General features: G+C 43.2%; 2 protein-coding genes across 2 annotated transcripts in view; one reads left to right on the top strand and one right to left on the bottom strand.

Annotated features, from left to right (window-relative positions):
* LOC135216116 (WASH complex subunit 3-like) overlaps positions 1–1,325 on the top strand; it is a 118,261-nt gene extending 116,936 nt beyond the window's left edge. The window contains exon 4 of the mRNA XM_064251158.1: positions 812–1,325. Coding sequence (XP_064107228.1) covers positions 812–902 — 91 coding nt within the window. The 3' untranslated portion in view covers positions 903–1,325. The remainder of the gene's footprint in view (positions 1–811) is intronic.
* Positions 1,326–2,622: 1,297 nt separating this feature from the next.
* LOC135216117 (large ribosomal subunit protein eL42-like) lies at positions 2,623–22,887 on the bottom strand. The gene is made up of 4 exons (XM_064251159.1): positions 22,731–22,887; positions 4,301–4,387; positions 3,416–3,502; positions 2,623–2,792 (listed from the first exon to the last, which is right to left on the bottom strand). The coding sequence occupies exons 1-4, from the start codon at positions 22,869–22,871 to the stop codon at positions 2,655–2,657; spliced, it is 453 nt and encodes a 150-aa protein (XP_064107229.1). The 5' UTR covers positions 22,872–22,887; the 3' UTR covers positions 2,623–2,654.
* Between the last annotated feature and the right edge of the window lie 13 nt (positions 22,888–22,900).

Genomic DNA, 22,900 nt, shown 5'->3' with positions numbered 1-22,900 from the left:
CCTAGGAGATGGAATAGTAATGCTTGAATATCTGTAAAACAAGTGCATTGCATACAGGGTAGATCATCGATAAATAATTAAAAAAAAATTTTTTTATGACACTAAGGCCAAGTACTGTTTGAATGAGTGACCATGGGGAAAACATAGGCCTTTGAAGAAAGGGCACAGATTTGAGCAGAGAGAATTAAAGCATAAAATTTGCAATATAATCAACAAAACTCATTCAATTACAAGTCTGCTTAAGGAAGAACTTGACCTGATATAGTTATTATTATTGAGGATGACAGACTTCTGTATCCTTTAGTATGCTTACAGGTGTATGTAATGAACTTTATTAGAAAAGAAGACATTTGACAAGATGATGTACAGGCAGTCCACGGCTTTCAACAGGGATTTCGTTCTCAAGACACATCGTAAGCTAGGACATTGTCAAAAATCCTAAAACTTTATTTTTGATGCTTTGGGTTTACATATTGAAAACTGTAAACTGTATTTTTATTTATTTTTTTCTAAAAAAAAAAAAAAAAAAAAACAACAAGTCTTTTTGGAGTCATACTTCTGTCAGCTCGGCGTCGTAACCCTGGAAATATTTTCAGATATATTGAAAAGCATCGTAACCTCAGAACACTGTAAGGCAGGGACTGACTCTACATACTATATGCTTTTAACTTTCTGATAATAGTTTTCAATGTAATATGCTTTGTAGCAACACTTCATGCATTTTGGTACAGTACTACCAACTAAGCCGTATATAACAATAATAATAATAAACTAATCAGCAGCATATAATAATAATAATCAATCTTTCCAGAGACCCAAATGCTCCAGCTCCTCCACCTAGTGATGAAAATACACAACTACAAGATTCTGATAGTAGTTCAGTATCTTCATTTAGCGAGTAAAAGTTACCAAATACCAGAATAGCCTTTTCCATTAAAACTAAAATGGAAGTAATCTGGATTCCTGTCACTTGTCTAGGTTTTAGTAGAATTTGCACTGTGGGTTTCATTTAATTAGTGATTTACTATTATGTTGACATTTTTCATTTGGCTAGATTTTCTTCCTCCTTTCTCTGTAAGTACATATGCAACTCATTTCTTTCTGTAAGGTATAAGTAATGTATGAATAACAATTTATGAAATTTTCCTAGGTAGATTTGGACAATCAATACAGTATAGTATTATATTTTATAACTTCTAGATTATCCATAATTTGGACAATCAACACAGTATAGTTATATTTTATTACTTTAGATTATCCATAATGTTTGAAAGGTAAATTATTAGTTATGTACTACAATAAAAACTAACGTTTGTGATCACAAATCATGTTTCTTTTATTTTTCCCAATTAAAAAAAATTATAATTTTAAATTTAATTAATACTTTCAGATACTTTTGTAAATATGATTATGGTTAGAAAATTTCAGGGAGGCTTTTGAGTTGTACATGAAATGTTTTATGCTAAAGGAGCCTTAACTTCAGTTCATTCCACACAAATGCAGTAGTAAATCTTGTGGGGAGAAAAAATTAGCTGTACATCCCATACGGAGGCAAATTCTTATAACCCTACGGGGCTACGGGAGTGCTATTGAAAAGTGCCATGAACTGTTTTTGTGGCAAGACAGAATCTGTCAGTACCTAACCAAAGATTTGAAGGCTGTGCAGATATTGTACACAGTCTTAACAGGATTTGTCACCTTAGGCCTGGATGTTACTTCCTGTTTATCACCTTAGGCAGGTGCCCAAGAACACCTTTCTTTCTGGTTTTGTGAAGTAACCAAGTGGGGCCAACTGAACATCTAGCAAGGAAGAGCATTTCTTGTACAACAGCCTAGATGGTGAAAGGAATCTGTTCCTCTTGATTACATGGGAATTTTTATAACCAGGTATTGTGGGTAGTAATTAGGGAACTGTCTGACCACCTTTCCCTTCTATTAAGAGGGATGTCATTACTGGGCACCTCAGTTGTGGCACAACAGATCCTGGGACAACTGTGCCCAGTCAATTCCAAATTTTAGAAAGCCAAGTCATGTTTTATGCTAGTATGACCTGTTGTATAATTAGTTTCTAATTAGGCTTCAGCTGGAGGACGAGATGACCCACAGCCTTCTCTGGAAAGTGTAATTACAATAAATGGTTTTCTCATTTCAAGACGGGACTCTGCCTTTTCTGGTAAAAATATAAAAAAATGGACACATCCTTCAGGACAGCCCTATGGAAGGTAATAATCAGCTGTGGTCTGGTAAAGTATTTAATAATAAAATCCCTTAACCTGTCCTCTGGTTGGTGTTCAGTATTTTTGTCTCGTCTTATAGATTGCACGAGTAATCCTTCCTTAACGACCTCATACACCTATAACCACCTTGTTAATTATGCTTAAAACATCCACAGTACTTTTAATTAAAGGTGAAAAGTTTGTGTTGCTGGGAAAGAGCATTTGAAATGTATAACCTACTGAATACCATCCATACAAGCTACCAAATTAGTTTGAATAACCTACATATCACACTTACAAGTGTAACAGTAGTAACTAATGGAACTTAAAATTAACATTCTTTAGTTAAATAATATCAATGTGAAAAATATAAGCAAAAAGTATTTACCGGGATAATTCAAACCACTTTGTCCTTTTTTTTCTTTATTTGCAGAACATTTAGAACTGAATCATCTGTCCCTTTCTTTTCTTGTCACCTCCCAGCTCAAAATGTTTACATCTCTTGAGAGGTACTTGGCTCTTAATTCTGCATTTATTACATTCCATCTTCAGCACAATCTTCTTTGTAGTCTTGGCCTAAAATGATAAAACATTTGGTTAATTTAGCTCAGTTTTTGAAAATACCAGTTCACACAATCATTTCCATTCCACCTGAAACTTTAAAACTTCAATAAAGGGATTCCATTAAAACTAACCAACCATTGCTTTTTGGTAAGCTAGAAACAGTGTCAATGGTTAAAACAGCAGGGTCAATTACTAATGATCATGTGCAAGTTCTTGTATACAGCACCTTAATCTTAGCCCTATCTAGAGAGCTTCGGTAAAAGGTGATGTTAATAATATTCCTGTAGTCGAGTTTGCCAATCAAACTTTTAATTATCTGACTGGAAGCAATGCTCAGGATAACACTACAATAACCTAAACTACATATAACTACTAAATTCATGTTCAGGCACACCTCTCACTTACTGCAATCAACCATTAACAGCCACTGAAAGTCTTCCAGTTATTTCACTTTCAACAAAACCATAAAATAACCTATGGTGTTTTAGACAATTCCCAAAAAGAGAGAGAGAGAGTTGATTTACCATGAGCAAAGAGGAATAACTGCAGAATAGAAGGGAAAATAGTTGGTAGTGCAAAGTAAGACAATATGAGAATATAATATAAGCCAAGTACTGCAAAATCTGTCAACCTACCTTCTTCCTGAAAATAGGCTTACTCTGACCACCATAACCTGCTTGTTTAGCATCGTAACGACGACGACCTTGGGCATAGGTACGTTCCTGGAAGAAGTGTTATGTTTTAATTAGGACAATAAAGATCAGAGTTTTCTGATAAATAACAAAGAATCCTTTAAAGACCTGAGTTTTCTGATAGGTAACAAAGATCCTATATTACAGCCCACATTAGAATAATATTAACGTTTCTTATGGCTAACAGCAATTCCACATAGTTCCTAACCTGTATATTACACTTGACATTCAACTTGAAAATACATATCTAATAATGCATCACATCTGAGGTGGTACTACAGGAACAAAAATAGGTACTTGTACATTGAACCACAAATTCTTCCAGTCCTAATTGATAGGCGTCTTAACTTCTTTACTATTAATGTATTATAACCACAAATCAAAGCTTAGGAGACAAAAAAAATCCTGATGGTGGAAACTACCCCATTGTGACAATTAATACCAGTGTAGCAATAAATATTGAACTTTGCTCAGCCTACTAGATTGGGACATGCAAGATCTCATGAGAAATTATGTAAATTATTTTATATTCTAGAAATGAGTTTACCGCCAGAATCCTGAAAACCTAACTTTGCAACAAAATGAATTTTCTCAAACCTAAAACATCTCACAATTTTACCCAAGATCATGTTGAAGAGCAAACTATGTACAACATAAAAATTAAATTTAGCCATTATCACTAGTTGCTCAGCAAAGCACAAGTGACGACGACTAAACCCACTTCCGGCTGATCAAGGGCTATATATAATTTTTTTTTTTTTTATGTTACTCCATACTTGAATCTATCTATTGGTCTATTGTATATTAGTACTTGAAACAAACACATACCTTGGACTTTTTGTACTGAGACACCTTGTGAGGCTGGTGCTTTTTGCACTTCCAACAAAACGTCCTCCGTAGTTTGGGAATGTTCACCTGTTGTAAGAACATACATTAAAGACCTAAGACTTCAGAAACATGACAGATTGCACAAAATAAACTTTATATTTTAAAATATTAAAAAAACAATAATAATAAACTTGGAAGCACCTATAGAAACATGAAGACTACAGCAATGGTACTTCATATAGCAGCAGAAGTTCAACTCGAGAAAATAGATGTATGACCTTTCGAAATGTCGATTTGCCAAATTGGTTTCATCAACAGGCTAGCTAAATCTTAGCCAGATGGTAGACATTCATCATCTGATCTGACTCCAGATAAAAAATAGGCTTAGTTCTTGTACCATACATAACTTTTTATATATATATAAAAGACAAGTTAGTAAAATGGCACAGACACTGGCTCCGTGGAGTAATCATCTGTCTGGTCAAATCCTTTGAACTAAGTCCTGTTGCACCGCAAATAACGCAAAGGTACTTTCCCCAACTCCAATGGATGGGTATTTCACAATCAACACCCCCGGATAAGTCAACATGAAATGCCAAGTTTCCATCATTAATAACTTTAGACAAACTCAACCCAATATTCAGAGGAGAAAGATCAATGAAAATTCAAGGGTTAACTTCACCAGAAAAAGAACATTGTAGAAGGCCTAGAATTCTAGGCTTATCAATTACTTCAAGCATGACCACCACCTCATACAAGGTCAGAAAGGGGTAAACAGCTTGACAATGCTGTTCTTCATTTCAAACACAAAACCGTAAGAAACAAAACAGAAATTTGAGTGCATGATAATTTACGGGGGGGGGGACCACAGTAATTTAATTACTGAATTCATGTAGTAACCTGTTTTAATAACGGGATGGGAAGGATGATTTAGTTTCTAATCGCCTATATGAATACATAATGCGAATGCCCTATCTAGCTAAAGACTCAAATGAATACGTAATGCGAATGCCCTATCTAGCTCAAGACTCAATGATGAAATTGTTACCATAAATATATGTATATATAATATATTAGTTTTTGGCTCCTCAAGTGATGGTAGACTGTAATTTGTATGAAGTCAGCCTTGACCCAGGTCTCTCTCTTCTGGATAGACCATGAGAGGAATAGGATTTTATGACTGGATTAAAGAACTCCGAATTGAGGGATGCAGCTTAAGGTAATTCTATAGGAAAGGAGCGTACCAGTTTCTGTGCTAAAAAGCTCAAAATGCTAAACAATCTTTTATCTATGCTTCAGTATCATTAAATACGCGAGGAAAACGCTTACAAACACCAACAATCTTGAGGGACAACAGGTGGGAACTGGGGGTTTTCAGTGGGGTAGAAATTTTTTTTTTTTTGCACATTCCTGATTTCAGTTTTGGCGAGGCGGAACAGCGCTTCGAACCTTATCTGCAATTTGAAACATTTTTGGCAAGTAACATAAGTTGGGTTAGTAACCTAACCAACCTAACCTAACTTAAGGGGGCCAGCCAGAACCCTTATATATGGGGGTATAGGGCAAAAATGCAGTCATGAAAAAATTCATGGGGCTTCATATGGCAATTGAGAATACGTATATGAAATATTTTGTCAAAATTCCTCTTTCATACTTACAAGGTAATTAGTAAACGTAACTCAATAAGCCAAAAACATTGATTGTCAAAGATATTGTGAGCAATGGCATCTGTACAGATTCCATGAGTCGCAGAAGGGAAGTCAGTCACCTACCTAATAAGTAACCACGATTCAGTGCGTGCACAAACCCAAAGTAGTCTACACAGAGTTTCACCTCTGACATTCGCTTGCTTTTACGTATGTTTGGTTATCTTTGTTTCGGCAAGAATTTCTTCATGCCATTGAGGAAAAGACAAGCAAAACATCTCGTTAACATAGACGAAGAAAATTCGCTCTAATATGATTACAGAATACCACAATATACGCAATATTAGCAGTTAGTGAAGAGAGGGAGGGAGGGTTGTGTAGTAAGTAACGCCTGTCTTGCCTGACGCACACATCACACTGTGGCCCAAGGCTACGATCTTTGAGCAAAGGAATCTTCATTTATGATAACATAGTTTTGGTTTATTAATAGCCAAAAAGGAATATGAAATTCATAATAATCATGATTTATTAACATTGTCTTTGTATAAAATGAGAGGAGATAGAGCGAGAAGAGAGAGAGGAGAGAAGACGAGAGAGTGACGAGCGAGAGAGAGAGATGAGAAGAGAGCGAGAGAGAGGAGAGGGGGGGGGGGGGGGAGGGGGGTGGGGGGGCAGGCTAACGATAATTGAGCAAATGGATCATCATTTATGATTAAATTATGTTAAATAACATAGTTTTGGTTTATTAATACACAAAAAAGAAATATACATTCATAATAATCATTATTTGTTAAAACTGTCTTTATAAAAATACGAAGTAAAACTTTGAACGCCCGTAGTATCTCAAAAATATACGTATTGACCTTCAAAATCTATCTTCTCACTTAGTTTTAAAGCTATAACATTTGGAATTTGGTATATAGCTCAAAAAGACATTTTAGAATAATCAAATCTAGCCCTTTTTTTCCAATTTTAGTTTTGTCTTCCCCCAATTTATAGGGTTTATTTTTTTTACATTATTGAACAATTCATATCTACACGCACACGCGCACACACATTTAGGAAAAAAAAAAAAAAAAAAAAAAAAAATCACTTGATTGAAGGTCCTACATCAGGTCTATATATGGTAGTAATCCCATGTCTTGATATTAAATATCAAAGGGAGATAAAATTTGAAAAATGGTCATTTTTGGGATAAATCACCCTGGCACTATGAAACCTCAGGTCGAGAAAAATAATGTGCGGTTTGTAGATGTCCCAAGTCACCTTATTAAAGTGGCAGGAATCTTATAAGTGGTAGGAATATCCTGTCCTTGAAAAATGGCATTAGCCGGCCAACCCCCTTAAGGGGGCCGGCCGGAACCCCTATATATGGTGGTATAGGGCGAAAAATGCAGTCATGAAAAAATTCATGGAGCTTCATATGGCAATTGAGAATACGTATACGAAATATTTCTTCAAAATTCCTCTTACTTTCGTAGTTACAGGGTAATTAGTAAACATAACTCAATAAGCCTAAAACATTCATCCGTACAAGAAAATGCAATATTTCTTCTGTTATCGTAAATTTTGATAATTATTGGCAAAGAAATTGTGAGAAATGGCATCTGTAGAGATTCCGTGGCTCGCAGAAGCGTCTGAAGCAAGAATCTGGTTCAACCATGAATCAGTTGGACCATAGACGTCAAGTAGACTACACGTTCGAGTTTCACCTCGTGACATTCGCTTGCTTTTACGTATGTTTATGTATGTTTCGGCAAGAATGTCATCATGCCAAAGAAGAAAATACAAGGAAAACATCTCGCTAACATACAGAAGAAAATTCGCTGTAATAAGCCGAGTTAGTGAAGGGGAGAGAGGGGGTTACGTAGGAAGGAGTGCCCCATCTTGCCTCAAGCAGAGCCCCAGGCTACGATATATGAGCAAAGGGATCATCATTTATGATTAAATTATGATAAATAAAATAGTTTTGGTTTATTAATACACAAAAAAGAAATATATTCATAATAATCATTATTTATTAACATTGTCTTTATAGAAATACGAAGGAAAACTTTGAACGCCCGTATCTCAAAACTATATTTATTGACCTTCAAAATCTATCTTCTCACTTAGTTTTGAAGCTATAACATTGGAATTTGGTATATAACTCAGAAAGACATTACAGAACAATAAAATAGAGCCCTTTTTTACAATTTTTGTTTCGTCTTTTTTTTTTATTAACTTTTTTCTCGTGATTTATAGGGTTTATTTTTTTACCATATTGAAAAATTCATATCTAGAAAAAAAATTACTTTTAGAAAAAAAAAACTCCATTTGATTGGAGGTCGACATCAGGTCTACTATATATGGTAGTAATCCCAGATCTTAATATTAAATATCAAGGGAGGAGATAGAATTTGAATAATGGTTATTTTCAGGATAAATTGCCCTGGCTTCACAAAACTGAAGGTCAGAGGCAAAAATCATATGCGGTTTGGATATGTCCCAAGTCACCTTATTAAGTGGTATGAATGTCAAAGTCCTGTCGTTAAAATATCACAAATTCTTGGTAATTTGTATTTTTCCTAGCGATACTTACCTCGAACCATTTCATAGGAGATTCCGGATGTCGATCCGGGTCCGACCAGAAAATTATGGTTATATGCCGCACCCAGGTCAGGCCTATGCCCCAGGGGTCGAAGACCAAGCCATCCTAATGACCTATAGTCAGTCCTTCTTACTCCACTCCGAGGTGTCTCCCCTAAGCTTCCGCGGGGCTGGAAGGGCGGGATTCTAATTCCATGGTTCGAGGTAAGTATCGCTAGGAAAAATACAAATTACCAAGAATTTGTGATTTGTTCCGATGCGAGATACTTACCTCGAACCATTTCATAGGAGAATTACCCCTTAGGAGGAGGGCGAAGGTTAGGGGAGGGAACGGCCCCAAAGGTGATAGGTCAGAGGAGGGGCGACTGCTCCCCTTAGAACTCAACCCAGCCCGTTATCGTGGGTGGTTGGTTAGGAGGGGTGCAAGGCAAGCCTGGTGCGGGTATAACCAAACCTTGACATGTAAAACTGTGGTTTGTACTGAGAACCATACGCACTCCTGCGTATCTTACCTGAGTATCCTGGATTCCACGCTCCAACCAAAGGCCCAGGGATAACAAGAATAAGGATTAGGGGGGATTTGAGGAAAAACCACACACACTCACTACACTCAATACACACCGGACCCGTCACTCCAAGAAAGATTGGAGAGTGGGGACCTAGACCTGTTGCTGGCCTGCCACCACGGGGCCAATCTCAAAGGCGTCGAGCGACCTTCTCGTGCAGTCTTTTAGATAGTGGGCTGTGAATGTCGACTGCCTATTCCAGACTCCTGCCCTCAGGACCTGGTCCACTGCCATGTTCTTTGAGAATGAGAGGGACACCCCAATTCCCCTGATGTCATGGGCTTGGCTCCCTCTGGAGGGGAAAGGCCCCCCTTCTCGTAGGCTCTCCGGATGGTTTCTCTCAGCCAAAAGGAGATGGTGTTTTTCGAGGCTGCCTTCTTCACCCTTCCCGTGGTGACGAAGAGATTCTTTACCTCCGGCCTGAACCGGGCTGTTCTTTCCATGTACTTCCGAACTGCCCTCACCGGACAAAGGAGGAGATCCTTAGGCTGGTCCGATTTCGGGAGGGCAGGGATGGAAAACTCCACGAACCTGAGATCCGAGCTCGAGGGGTTCTGATTCTTAGCCACGAAGGAGGGGACAAACCTGAATGAGAGTTCCTTCCTCCCATCCCTCGTGTGGGTCACTACATACGAGAGGCCGTGGAGCTCCCCCACCCTCTTCGTGGAGGCCAGGGCTAGCAGAAACACTGTCTTGAGGGTCAGCTCCCTATCCAGGATGTCCTTGAGCGGCTCGAACGGGGGCTTCCTCAGGGAATCTAAAACTATTGCAACATCCCAGCGGGGAACCAAGCCAGCGCTGGGAGGGAGGGCACTTCTGCTCAAAGCTCCTTATGAGCAAGGACAGAGGCTTCGAGTTCCCCAGATCCAGCCCTTTCAGGGAGAAGACCTGGCTCAATGCGGACCTGGCTCCTTTGACTGCTGGAATTGACAGGCCCTTGTCCAACCTCAGGTAGGTCAAGAATTCCGCGATGTCTGGGATCTTCGCTCGGAGAGGTTCCAGGTTACGCTTTCTACACCAGGCCCCAAAAAACCTTCCACTTTGCCTGGTAGATGTTAGCGGATGGATTCCCTCAAGTAACTGGACATGTGAGAAGCCACCCTCCCAGAAAACCCTCTCCTATTTAACAGCCGCTCGATAGTCTCCAGCCGTGAAGGGAGAGGGCTGGAATGTTCCTGTGGAACCTCTCGAAGTGGGGCTGTCTTAACAGGTCTGGCCTGGGGGCATCTCCCAAGGAGGATGAGAGGCCAACTCTAGAAGGTCCGGGAACCACTCCCTGTCGCCACCAAGGCGCCACCAACGTCAGGGCCGCCCCTTCGCCTTTTCTTAGATGGTTGAGGACCTGCCTGAGGACTGCAAAGGGAGGGAAAGCGTACATGTCCAGGCCGTCCCACGGGTGCTGGAACGCATCCCCCCAAAACGCGGCTGGGTCCGGCACCGGGGAGCCGTACACCGGCAGTTTGGTGTTTAGCCTCGTAGCAAACAGGTCCAGGGATGGGGAGCCCCACTTCCCTATTAGTTCCCTCGCTACTTCGGGGTGTAGGGACCATTCGGATCCCACCACCTGACCCCATCTGCTGAGGCCGTCGGCGACTACGTTTTTCTTGCCGGGAATGAATCTTGCCGTCAAGGAGGTCCCAAGGGCTTCGGTTTGGCTCAAGATGATCTCCGTCAATCCGCAGAGATCCCTTGATCCTCAGGCCTCCTTGCTTCTTGAGTAGGCGACCACTGTGGCATTGTCGCACATCAGACACACCGAGTGTCCTCCCAACTGCTTCCTTGAATGCTTCCAGGGCATGCTTTACTGCCAAGAGCTCAGTTTTGTTTATGTGGAAGGTGCTCTGCCCTTGCGACCCCATATCCCCCGCACTGAGAGGGAATTCAGGTGGGCCCCCCCAGCCTACCTTCGACTCGTCCGTAAACAGGAGCATCTCCGGGGGCACTGACCCGAGGGGCAACACCGACGAGAGTTTGCAGGATTCAGCCACCAACCGAGGGCCTTCCTTGCTGCCAGTGAGATGGAAACCGGCTTTTGAGGTGTTTCCTCCTTCTGGGACCACCCTACTTTCAGGTCCCATTGTAGTGGCCTTAATCTCAGCCTTCCCTGGGGGACTAGTTTTTCAGGGAGACCAGGTGGCCTAAAAGCCTTTGGCCACTCCTTTGCCGGTCTCGGGGGGTGGCTTAGGAAGTTGCAGGCAATTTTTCGGAGGTTTGCCAGCCTGTCCCCCCGAGGGGAAAGCTCGCCCCACTTCCGTATCCAATTCCATCCCCAGGTACACATCCTGGTGGAGGGAGCTAGAAGGGACTTCTCCCAGTTCACCATGATTCCCAGGGTTTTGCAGAATGCCAGGAGCGTCTCTCTGTTCTATCAAGCGCTCCTTTGAGGAGGAAAGGAGTAGCCAGTCGTCTAGGTACCTGAGAAGGCGTATACCCCTCTTGTGGGCCCAAGACGACACCAGGGAGAACACCCTCGTGAACACTTGCGGGGGGGCCGTTGCCAGTCCGAAGCAGAGTGACTTGAACTGGAAGGTCCGGTTCCTCCCAACTTATGCGAAGGTATTTCCTGGAGGACGTTGTAGTACGGGATCTGGAAGTAGGCGTCTTTGAGATCCAGGGACATCATGAAATCCCCTTGCCTCACGGAAGCCAGCACCGAGCGTGGTGTTTCCATCTTGAAGGGCGTCTTTAGGATGAATGAGTTGAGGGCCGAAAGGTCTATGACGGTCGCCACCCCCCTGACGACTTCTCCACCAGGGAAAAGTCGACTGAAGAACCCGGGGGAGCGATCCACCACCTGCTGGAGGGCTCCCTTCTCCAGCAGTGCCGAACTTCTAGCCTTAGGGCCTCCCTGTGCACAGGGTTCCGGGGCTGAGAGGCCAGATTGGCCGGCTCCCCTGTCAAGGGAGGCTTCTGGTCTAGGAAGGGGATTCGGTAACCGTCCCTGAGGACCTGGACGTCCAGGGCTCGGCTCCGAGATCCTCCCAGTTCTGCAACAGCTCGAGAGGCAACCCCCCACCGGTGGCGAAAGACTCGGTAGAGGGCCTCGACTCCTACTTCCTCCTAGGGAAGCGGTTGTTACGACCCCTCCTGGAAGAAGTAGGGTGTATGGGCCTGAAGGGTGCCTGGGAAGGAGGGAGGGTCCTGGGGGAGGGCTGAGTTCCCTGGTCTCTCCAGTTCCGCAGAGGTGATTCCGTGGGGGGAGCCGAGAGGGTCCTATTCTGAGGTTTCGGCCGCTCACTAGGTCTTTTCGGCACGACTGACGTAGGGGAGGGGCCCTATAAACGATTGGGCCTTGGCTGGCCTTCCTCCCCCCCGTTCCACAGACTCCTCCACTAGCTTCTCCGGAAAGAGAGCAGCTCCTTCCACTGGGGCGTTTCGAAGGGTCCTTAGTTCCCTCTCAGGAATGCTCCTAGGGAGTTTGGCCAGCACAGAGTCCCTCCTCCTCAAGATCCAGTTCGCCCAGGACGAGACCAGTTGGGTCGTGAGGAAGCCCAAGGACTTACCCCCCGACAAAATTAGTTCTTTGAATTGGGCAAGAGAGGCCTCGTCCCTCAAGTCGTGAGGGGGGGGAGGGTGGGGAACCTGGCTACCGCCCCGGACCACAGATCTAACCAAGAAGCCACATGAATCGAGGTCCCGCTGTGACTTCCATAGCCATAGCCTCCTGGTGAGAAGAAGGAGCTAGTCCCGACGTGAGCCTCTCTTCCGAGAGTCCGGGCGCTAGGGCTGCCCAAGTTACCTTCCACGGATTTGGGAGGAGAGGGGCACCTCCCGGGCCATATAGCCTCCTCTGACTCGGCTTAGACGCTGGGAGTAGTCTAGCCGAGGAGTGCCAACGCAAGGAGTTACTGAGCCTGCAATGAGTTTTTTCCACCACCGTCTAGGGCCTTCTTCCGTATGTGTGAATAGGGAGGCGAGAGAGGGCTTGGGTTCCTCTGGATCCCTGAACAGAAAGTCCACCGCCATGGATCTGTTGTCCTCTACCGTCGGGGCTGGCTCCTCTAGCCGGTTCATGGACCTAATCAGAGAGAGGACTCTCCTGAAAGCAGAACCTTCATCCACTGGACCCAATTCCTCCAGGGCATTCTGGAGTACCATCCTGGTAAAGGGTCTTTCCTTCCTCGGCGTCCCGCGTAAGGAGGATAGGGCCCAGACCCTAGCTGGAGGGAAGCTGGAGAAGGCTCCCCGGAGAGGGGCTCCTAAACCCAGTTGCACACCGGTCTCCTGCGAGGGGGGATGCCCCCCCCGAACGCCTGGCCCATCACGAGGAACGGTACTCATACCTGAGCGGTGGAGGGGCTCTGCACCCCCTAAGGAGGTATCGGCTCTAGGCTCCATCCGCGAAGGCGACAATCGTGTGGGAACACGGAAGAAGGGAGCCGCTCGGTCATGGAGGCCAACCCTATGGCTGACGAGACCGAGGCAGGATCCACCGGGACCGAGGGACGAGTAGGGAGGGAGACGGCTGGGAACCCCCCATGAGAGACCTTCCTGGGGGCCAATGGGGTGGGGGCCACCCTCGGGGAAGGAGAACGCCTCCGCCCCTGGGGGGAGATGTCCCGACGCCTGTCACTCCCCTCCCTCTACGATCCCGGCTACGATGATGAGAGCGGGAAGAGCCGCTCGAGGACGAGGAGTAACTACGTCTCCTGCGTCTCCCATGATGGCGCCTCTTCTTGGAGGAGCGTCTCCTCCTACGGGAGGATCTCTCCCTTGAGTAGTAACTTGAAGAACTCCTCTCCCCTGACGAATACCGACGTCTCTTTGCTTCTCCTCCGGCGACTCCCATCGCGGGGGGAACGCGAGGAGCGTTTCGGCCGCGTCGGGGACACCCTCTATCACATCGGGACCGGCCCTGAAGGCCGCAATCCTCAAGGCCATTCCCGGCTCCTACCTGTCCCATGAGACGGGAAGCCCCAGGACGGGAATGCATCGTCCTTACTGGGGATCTCCCCGGAGTAAGAGGGGGAAAGGACATCCCCAAAGCAGAAGGAAAAGGGTTGGGAGGCCGGGTGGTTGGGTGGATCCGTGGAACCCCCCTGGGTAAACCGGTCCGGGTCCGGCCGCGAGCGGCAGAGCTCGCTCGAGAGGGGCGGGAGGGGCCGCGGGCAGCGAGGCGAGCTGTAGCGGGGGAGAGCCGTAGACGAAGCGGGGAGAGCCGAAGCGGGAAGCTCCGCAGAGGGGAGGGACGGGTCCCCCCCCTGCACCGATGCCAAGAGAGAGGACCAGGACGGGGAGCCCTGGAGCTGCAACCGCGACCAGCAGTCCCTCAGCAACCGCGGAAGCCTCCGGTACCACTCGGTTTTTTGGGCGGAAAACGACTCATCGGGACCCCCCCTAGGGGGGAAACCCGGCAACGGACTCACCTAGGCCCCCTCGCGGGAGGGGCAGAGAAAGAAACCGTAGGCAGGGGGCAGGAGAAAGAACCACTGTCGCAAAGGCGGGCAGACTTCCTCTCCGACGATACCGAAGGAGAAGGGGCGCCGCCGTCTCTGCTGCTGCTCTCACTCCTCGATCCCCGCGAAATCTTCGCCGAAGAAGATTTAGACTTCTTTTTCTTCTTAGTGGAAGCCAAATCCCACTGATACGATGGCCAAGAAATGCACTCCAAGCACGTGTTGTCTTTAGAGCAAGCGCCCCCCCTACACGAATTACACAAAGAATGAGGATCAATCAGAGGGGGCGAGAGAAAAGCTCCACAAGCCCGTCCTTCAGGACCGGGCAACGACGTTGAGGCTCCGAGGCCGACATCGCACAAAAACACGATACACGCACACAAAGCACACACACGGACAAAGGATAAGGGCCGGACACCGGACGAGCCAGGGGCGTATTCACGCTCCTGCGACCAGAGAAGGACTGACTATAGGTCATCAGGATGGCTTGGTCTTAGACCCCTGGGGCATAGGCCTGACCTGGGTGCGGCATATAACCAGATTTTCTGGTCGGACCCGGATCGACATCCGGGAATCTCCTAGAAATGGTTCGAGGTAAGTATCTCGCATCGGAACAAACGGCATTAGCCGGCCGGCCCCCTTAACCTACTAGAATTCTAGTGTTACTTGACCAGGGAGCATAACCCCCTCTTAAAGAAAAACAAGACTGGATAGGCCAATCCACTAACTCAACATCATACATCCTAACAGCCTTCCTTTAATCCAATCTATCCCAGGAAGACCTTGCATGCAGCTCATCTATAGTATCACCCAGTGCCCTACTAAATTCCTTTGGCATAATGTGGGATGGCATAGAATATGAGATTTAGGCAAGAGGCAAAGCACTGGGACTGATAGGGTCATTCAGTGCCAAGTCCTTTGACATACAAACATCCCCATATGGCTGCTGTAACCAAAGCAATCTCTTCAAATTTAGAAATAGGTATGTATGATATGGTATTTTTACGTTGCATGGAACCAGTGGTTATTCAGCAACGGGACCAACAGCTTTACGTGACTTCAAAACCAAGATGAGAGTGAACTTCTCTCAACAGAAATACACATCTCTCACTCCTCAATGGAATGCTCGAGACTCAAACTCTGAGGTGCTTTTAGAAATAGATGAAGCACTGGGCACCAAATCATTGTTATCAGCCTCTCATGAAATTTACAAGATCCCTCATGAAATGTATCTAAAATGTATTACGAGTCGCAGCTTACTGGGGGCATCCCTACACGCAGGTTAGAGTCAGACATTCAAAGACGGGTTAGGTAAAGTAAATCTATTTATGTTCCAAATTACACAACTAGGCCTACTACAGCAACCATTGCACCTCACATTGCATTTACTCCCTCCTTTCATAGTATTTTCATGAATAGCCTTGGTAATTTTCTTTATAGTAGTTTTCACAGGTAGGCCTCACCAAAATTAAGTGGTGAACAACAAAGTATCCTAGATTATGTGCCTTCAATGAAACAAGTGATTTGCTGGCTATACAAACTGGTATTTTCCTTTAAATGGTTACAATAAAACAACGAACTCGATATTGGTATGGCAGCCATATCCTGATTGTGATAGATATTGGTATGGCTGTGAATTGTGCATGCGCAAACCCTTGTTTACTGCCTCAGGCATATTGGTGACAGCAAGAAAATGGAGACCAAGCAACGTGAACCATGTAATAATACATCAGTTTTTGCCGAAAAACATGTTTTCAAGTTTCAACAAGCTGAAAAATGCAATAGACGTTTATGAAGATTCAAACTTCCCAAAATTGTATATCCGTAGGTCACGAACGATCATATCAGCCCTGAAAAGAGCTCCGAAGAGGAGATTCAAAGATTTTAGGCCTAGCTAGTTAAGTAGTGCAGCAGTCAGAAGTGCGTCCAATATGGGACACATGCTGTTAATATAGACCTGATTTGGATGATTACTTACAACTGATTAGGCCATTTATCAGAAGATCGACTTTGGTAGTTTTCCTTACCCACCATGAATACAGCAGGGCCCCATTTCTGTGTACTTCAAATTTTTTAATCTCCTCTTCGGAGCTCTTTTCAGGGTAGATTTGATCATTCGTGAGCTACGGATATACAATTTCTGGAGATTTACCTCTTCGCAGCCGTCTATTGCATTTTTCAGCTTGTTGAAACCTGAAAACATTTGTTTTAGGCAAAAACTTATTACATAGGGTAGAACATCACGACAGGCCAACCCTCATCACGGTAGACGGGTCTTATTCACTCGATATTTAATTGGTGAAACATTAATACAATTGCAACTCTAAGCATACCATTTAAAAGACTGAAGTTTCGTCAACATATTGTGATATATGAAAGCCCCATACGAACTAAAATAAGCATGTGAGCTCTTCGTAAAATATGTTTTCAAGGCAGTTTTGAAATCCAATATGGCGGCTACGTTTTGCATGGACGGTTCTCATCAGTGACGGCCACCATCTTTCCCCAGCCTTCCCAGCACTCATTTGAACAATGTTAGCGTATGTATGTAACGTTTATTGATCTTACTCAAGATTGCAGTTGTAATCAGCACAATAAAACAACATTTTGTTGCCTATATTAGTGAAAGTATGAAACTTGTTATTCCCGGGGTTATGGTTGGAACTGAATTCATTCTACCTTGTAATCGGAGGTTTTTATCATTACTGCCATCACAACTGAAACTCCACAGTGCTTATTTGATTGTTATATACACATTTTGGTCTCAGTTCACTCCACATTGCACTTTAAACCATTGCTGTTCCTGGTTTCTAAGCGCGCGCGCCATCCATAAAAAACACAATTTCGAACAGCAGACGACGACAGACGACGAAACCGCAAAGTTTTATTCCCTAAAACTGTTTATTTTACTCGTTATTTAGTTTCAAATTTACTTTGTTATTTAAAAATTTGATTTAATTCATGTATATTATCCTTTTTGCAACCAAATTACCCCGAAAAAATTACAGATATTTCTAAAGTAGATAAAATCAAATGTTTCTAACGTTTTCGTACATCTGGCTGCCGAAAACCATAGAGGAACGAATACGGAAAAGTGCAGAGGAACGACTCGTTTTTTTTTTTTTTTTTTTTTTTTTTTTTGCTTTTTTGTTTTTGCTAGCACTTTTCATTGATTTCAGTCTTTATTAGTATTTTGAATTTCTTTAAAACGTATGCAGAAATAAATGTAACCTTTAATGTTTGCATGCTAAGAATGGCAAAATCATCGTTGCCACATTTAAGTGGAGGCTTGCAACACATACGCCGTTCCATTATTATCCTGTTAAGCGTCCACCCCTGATGAGCTCGCTGCTAACGTACAGTCACGCTTTTTTTGTAATCAGCGATCATAGCACTGATGATAGTTTTTCAAAGTTAATATTGATTTTTATGCTTGTTATTCATACTGTAATTAACTGTAGGAAATTCTCTCTCTGCTCTCTCTCTCTCGGAGTCCAGTCACTCGGCAAAGAAAAGTCATCTTCACTCCCGCAATTGGAAGAAAAAGTTTTGTCTCATCACTGGAGGATTCAGAAAAACTAGAGCTCTCATCATCAAATAGGTTATATCAATATCAGACTCCTCATCTAGTATTTGATTGATCTCACCTGAAGAAATATGCCTCCTCTTTGGGACATTCATTGTGAAAGACGCGAAATCCAATTTGTCTCGATAAACGCCCGAAGCGTATTGAAAGAAAACCAACAGGGACAGGCAGTTCTCTAGCATAAGCGACCACCAGGAAAGAGTTGCCAGGGCTGGAAATAAGTTTCCCACCCTGTGCTGAGAGTGTTACCAATGATGTTCCTACACTTTCTATACGAGTAAACGTATTATTACGGGCTGACGGCTTGACAAGCACAGTTAAAGTCTTGAACGTAATATCCCGTTGAAGGCGCTACCGAGTAGATCGCGGTAAACGTATTATTACGTGGGTGACGCTTAACAGGTTATAAACTGTTTCCATGAATTCTAGTTGTCATAGTAATACAATAATGATAAAATTGCTTTATTATTTATGTATATACTTCAATACATAAACTAATTTCACCAATTTCAACGTTTTGTGTGTAGTCTTATACCAGTTTGGAGGGTCAACACATACCGAATGGCAACAGAGAGAGAGAGAGAGAGAGGAGAGAGAGAGAGAGAGAGAGAGAGAGAGAGAGAGAGAAAGGAAGGCGGAGGAACGAAGAAGAAAAGGGATGGCGGTGGAGGGGGGAGGGGGGGGGGGGGGGGTTGGGGGGGGGGTTGGGGAGAGGGTAGGTGGAGCTATATAGCGTGTTCGTATCCATTTCTGCATAATGGAGTTTTTGTCTCTTGGTACAAGGACAAGTGTCGTTATTCTTTACGATTAGTGATTCACGATACCCCTTATAAATTACGGCACTGGGTGTAATGCACTATAGCAAAATCTCGTTCTGTTAAGAGTGTTCGTTACAGAAATAGGTATTGCCCAAAAACCTGCTTGCACTGTCTCTGAAAACCCCATAGTAGACATGCTGCTTAGTTGTCAATCAAGTTTTTATAACCAAAGTATTTTTTACAAGCTAGCTATTGAATAAATTTGTATTTTTCTCAGTCAAAATATATGCCCCTCAATGCTAACTTTCCTCTTTTGTAACACCTTTATGGTCATTGCAAATTCGGCCCCATAATTTCTTATGGTGCGAAAACAGACAGAGGCCCCATGGACCAAAACGATTGCGTCACACTACGGCGATAATCCAGCAGTAAAACATCTCATATATCCAAAAAGTAAATAATAAAGATATATATGCGCATTACGATGATAACAATTACATGTATAGCTGATAACAATCTGCATGAATAACTGGTAAAACTGTTCTGCAATGACAGTTGAGTATAGCAATTATTTTACAATAGGTACGAAAGTCAAGATGTCGTGACGTCATAATGCAGAACTTAACAGAACGTTCTAATTCAGAAAAATAATTACTTAAATTTGAGTCGAGTTACTTTTTCAATAACGAATATTTTCAAATTAATCATCATAAATATGTAAAATATTGATGTTTTACTACTTATTTAAAAATTAGCTAAGAGCACGCTTCTCATCTTCTACCAAAACAGCTGTTTACTCCTGGCTTGTTGTTGGTGAGAAATCGTGTTTCGATTGTTGTGATAAAAGTGCTCCAGCGTCTGTGGGTACAAGTGGTGTGCGGATTTATCACAGGAAATGGAAAGTTTGTTGACACAAGCGACTCCGTAAACATCGAGATGGCGTCAATCTTCGAAACATTTTTAGTTGTAAGTAAAAAAAAAAATTTCTAAAGCGTTTTGGTGAGATTTCCACTGCCTAGTGGGCGCCATTTCAGTACCCTCTGTTTAAATCTTAAAATTTGGCCTTAATTTCTAACTTTGGAGAAAATACTTACTTCGAAAGGAGAGTAGAGGTCTTTAGCTCCGTTTCTCACCAACAACAAGTCGCGACTGATGCCCATCTCGGGTGTCAGGACGCGTTATAATGTACTTTTTCGGAGGGTGGCTAGGTGTTGATTGTAGGTGGCCTGCTGTGATGTTTTACCCTAGTTCAGAAGATTCAAAGATTTGAACTACCTAGACAGATTAGTTTTTTTATTTTTAATGTATAGCCTATAGTCAAAATCAAAATTTGTTCAAGTATTATTGTGGTATTTCTATATAACCATTCGGCATCATTCGTCCCCCACAAATATGAAAACCACCAGGAATTGGGGCGTCAAATGTATTTCACCGTGTTTAGTACGGGCCCCCCTGGGGGTTAATTACGGTCGTTTGAATAAATACTAAAAATTCTTGTTCAGGAGCTAAAACTGCATAGAAATACTGCAACTGCCATAGTCAAGGCTGCTGCGGAATAGTCTAATAGATCTACCATTATATTTCATTTACTGTCAAAATGTTTTGGTGATGACAGTATGATGCTTTACTTCGACATCATGAATTAAACATGTTCAGCGAAAAAATTCAATTCGACTATTACTACTGTCGCTGATCTTCTAGTGCTGTACCCATACCTTTTTGCAAAATTGTACGGCAACTGCTACATGATTAGAAAACTGGTGAATGGACACAGCTAACTGCCATACCTACAGCAAGTCAAGAGTGCAATACAGCACCACTGACAGATTCTGACATACTCCCACCAAACTATGTTGCTTGTATGGCAGGAAGTCTGAAATAGACACATGCGCAATTCACAGCCGTACCAATATCTATCGCAGTCAGTATATGGCTGCCATACCAATACTCTGCGCCTTAAAACAAACACAACCCTAAGGTGGGTTAGCTAATACACCTACCACTTCCATGCAATTGGTAAACTAGCCTATTGGCCTTGCCTAATCTAACAAAACTTAACCTAAGAATAATGACAGAGATCTTGTCTTGTATCTTACTAGGGTAAAAAACCGCATGGTACAGGGGTGGACCATGTACGATCAATGTGTACAACCCCGAAAAAAGTACATTATAACGCGTCCTGACGTCGGGAGATGGGCATCAGACGCGACTTCTTGTTGGTGAGAAACGGAGCTAAAGACCTCTACTCCGGTGTCAGGACGCATTAGAATGTACTTTTCTTGGGGTTGTACACATTGATCGTACATGGTCCACCCCTGTACCATGCAGTTTTTTACCCTAGTAGCAGCAAAACAGTAATAGGATCACTTCAAGCTTCATAAACAATCTAGAATAAATAGCCAACTGGCGACATATCAACCAAAAATTGCGGAATGCAGCCACCCTCAAGAAAAACCTTTATTCACTGCCATGAGCATCAATCAAGAATTGTGGCCTATTTAGGCAGCACACCAAGACCTCTACACTCCTCTCAAAGTAATAGGCTTACTCTAATTTATGAAATAATGGCAGATTTCAAGCACTCTTGGGAAGTGGCCGCGTTCTGAGAGGTGCCCAGTAATGTCGCTGCTGGGTCATTTACCCTAGTCAATGCAACATGACAGGATAACAACGGCTCTTATGGCAGAGCTTATGAAACTCTAGTGTTGAAACTTTTAGTTATGTAATTAGGGGGTTGTTTACACTTTACCGGGCCAGTTGCTCCCTACTTTGTTTGTTGTTGTTTTGGTATTCGCGCACACCCAAATCCATCCGCCACGGTAAGGTAGCCTTACGTAACCCCTGTGGTTAGCGCGCGCAGCGCAACATTACCTCTTGCAGAACATGCCGTGCCTGCCAAGAATCTTTAAATTTGCGGATAAGGCGCGAAGCGCCGTTCGCCCACGGCCTTTCTGACAGCACACAAATAAACGATCGTCGCGGATATGTAGTAGCTCCCTACTTTGTTTGTTGTTGTTTTGGTATCGCCGCCATATTGGTTTTGGTGTTCTTCCGCCGATTTCGGTCGGCGGTCGAGTGGGCCCGCTAATCTGTAAGTGCTCCGTTAGGCTAGATTTTAGATAGGCTTAGCTTAAAAGCAGATACAACACTAGTAGTAAATTTGCCAACTAGCCTATCCAGGGTGCCTGCCTGCCTTGACGGTAAAGGTTCAAAATATCCAAAGCCAGCATATAAGCAACTAGCTTGGGGTATTCGTCATAAGGTACCAATATTCATGGGATAGCACAAACAATAATTTAACTAATCTCTTCTCTGAATCCTTCAACCGCCACTGACATTTAGCTAACCCTGACAACCATTTGGCTGGTAATTTCCAGTCACCATGGAATACATTTGCCACAGCAAGACATGGATATTATTAGTTATATTATCTAAAAATCAAACTTAATTTATTGGTACTACCCATAAATAGAACACTGCTTCGCCGTTTTAGGACAAGGCGACAGAACATAGCCACGAGGAGCAAATTCTCCTATCAATATTACAATTCTAACCTTACTTATACTACTATTTCTACTCGGTAATGAGGTTAAAAATCAACATTTCCCGTCCAAAATGGCAACAAAAGTGGAAAAATAACTCTTCTCTCAATTATACATGATTTTATTTCGATACATTACGTCCCTTGGAGAACTTTCTACGGTCATAGAACACGTTGCTCGAATGTAAACAAACCGAGAACATGCAATTCTCACCCTTACGAGCATCCGATACTCATGTAGTCTAAACATTAAAAACTATGACAGTTCAACATTTTATAAGAATTTCTCATTTTTAAAATAATATTGGATATATTATCCAAACGCTTACAACAAAGAAACAAACATACCATTTTTATATAAGTGGATACAGCACGATTATAAAGTACGCTCAGTCCAGCCGAAAGACCTTTCCTGAGCTGTTCTACTGAAAGGACGGAAAGAGGTGTATCTCGGCCCCAAAATGTCTGGAGCCTCAAGACACGTGACATCACTTTTAATTCACTTAATATAGAAGTTT

Source organism: Macrobrachium nipponense, chromosome 6 (assembly GCF_015104395.2).
Source record: "Macrobrachium nipponense isolate FS-2020 chromosome 6, ASM1510439v2, whole genome shotgun sequence".
Classification (NCBI taxonomy): domain Eukaryota; kingdom Metazoa; phylum Arthropoda; class Malacostraca; order Decapoda; family Palaemonidae; genus Macrobrachium; species Macrobrachium nipponense.
Note: the sequence above shows the minus strand (reverse complement) of the source record. Positions and strands in the feature narration are given on the sequence as shown.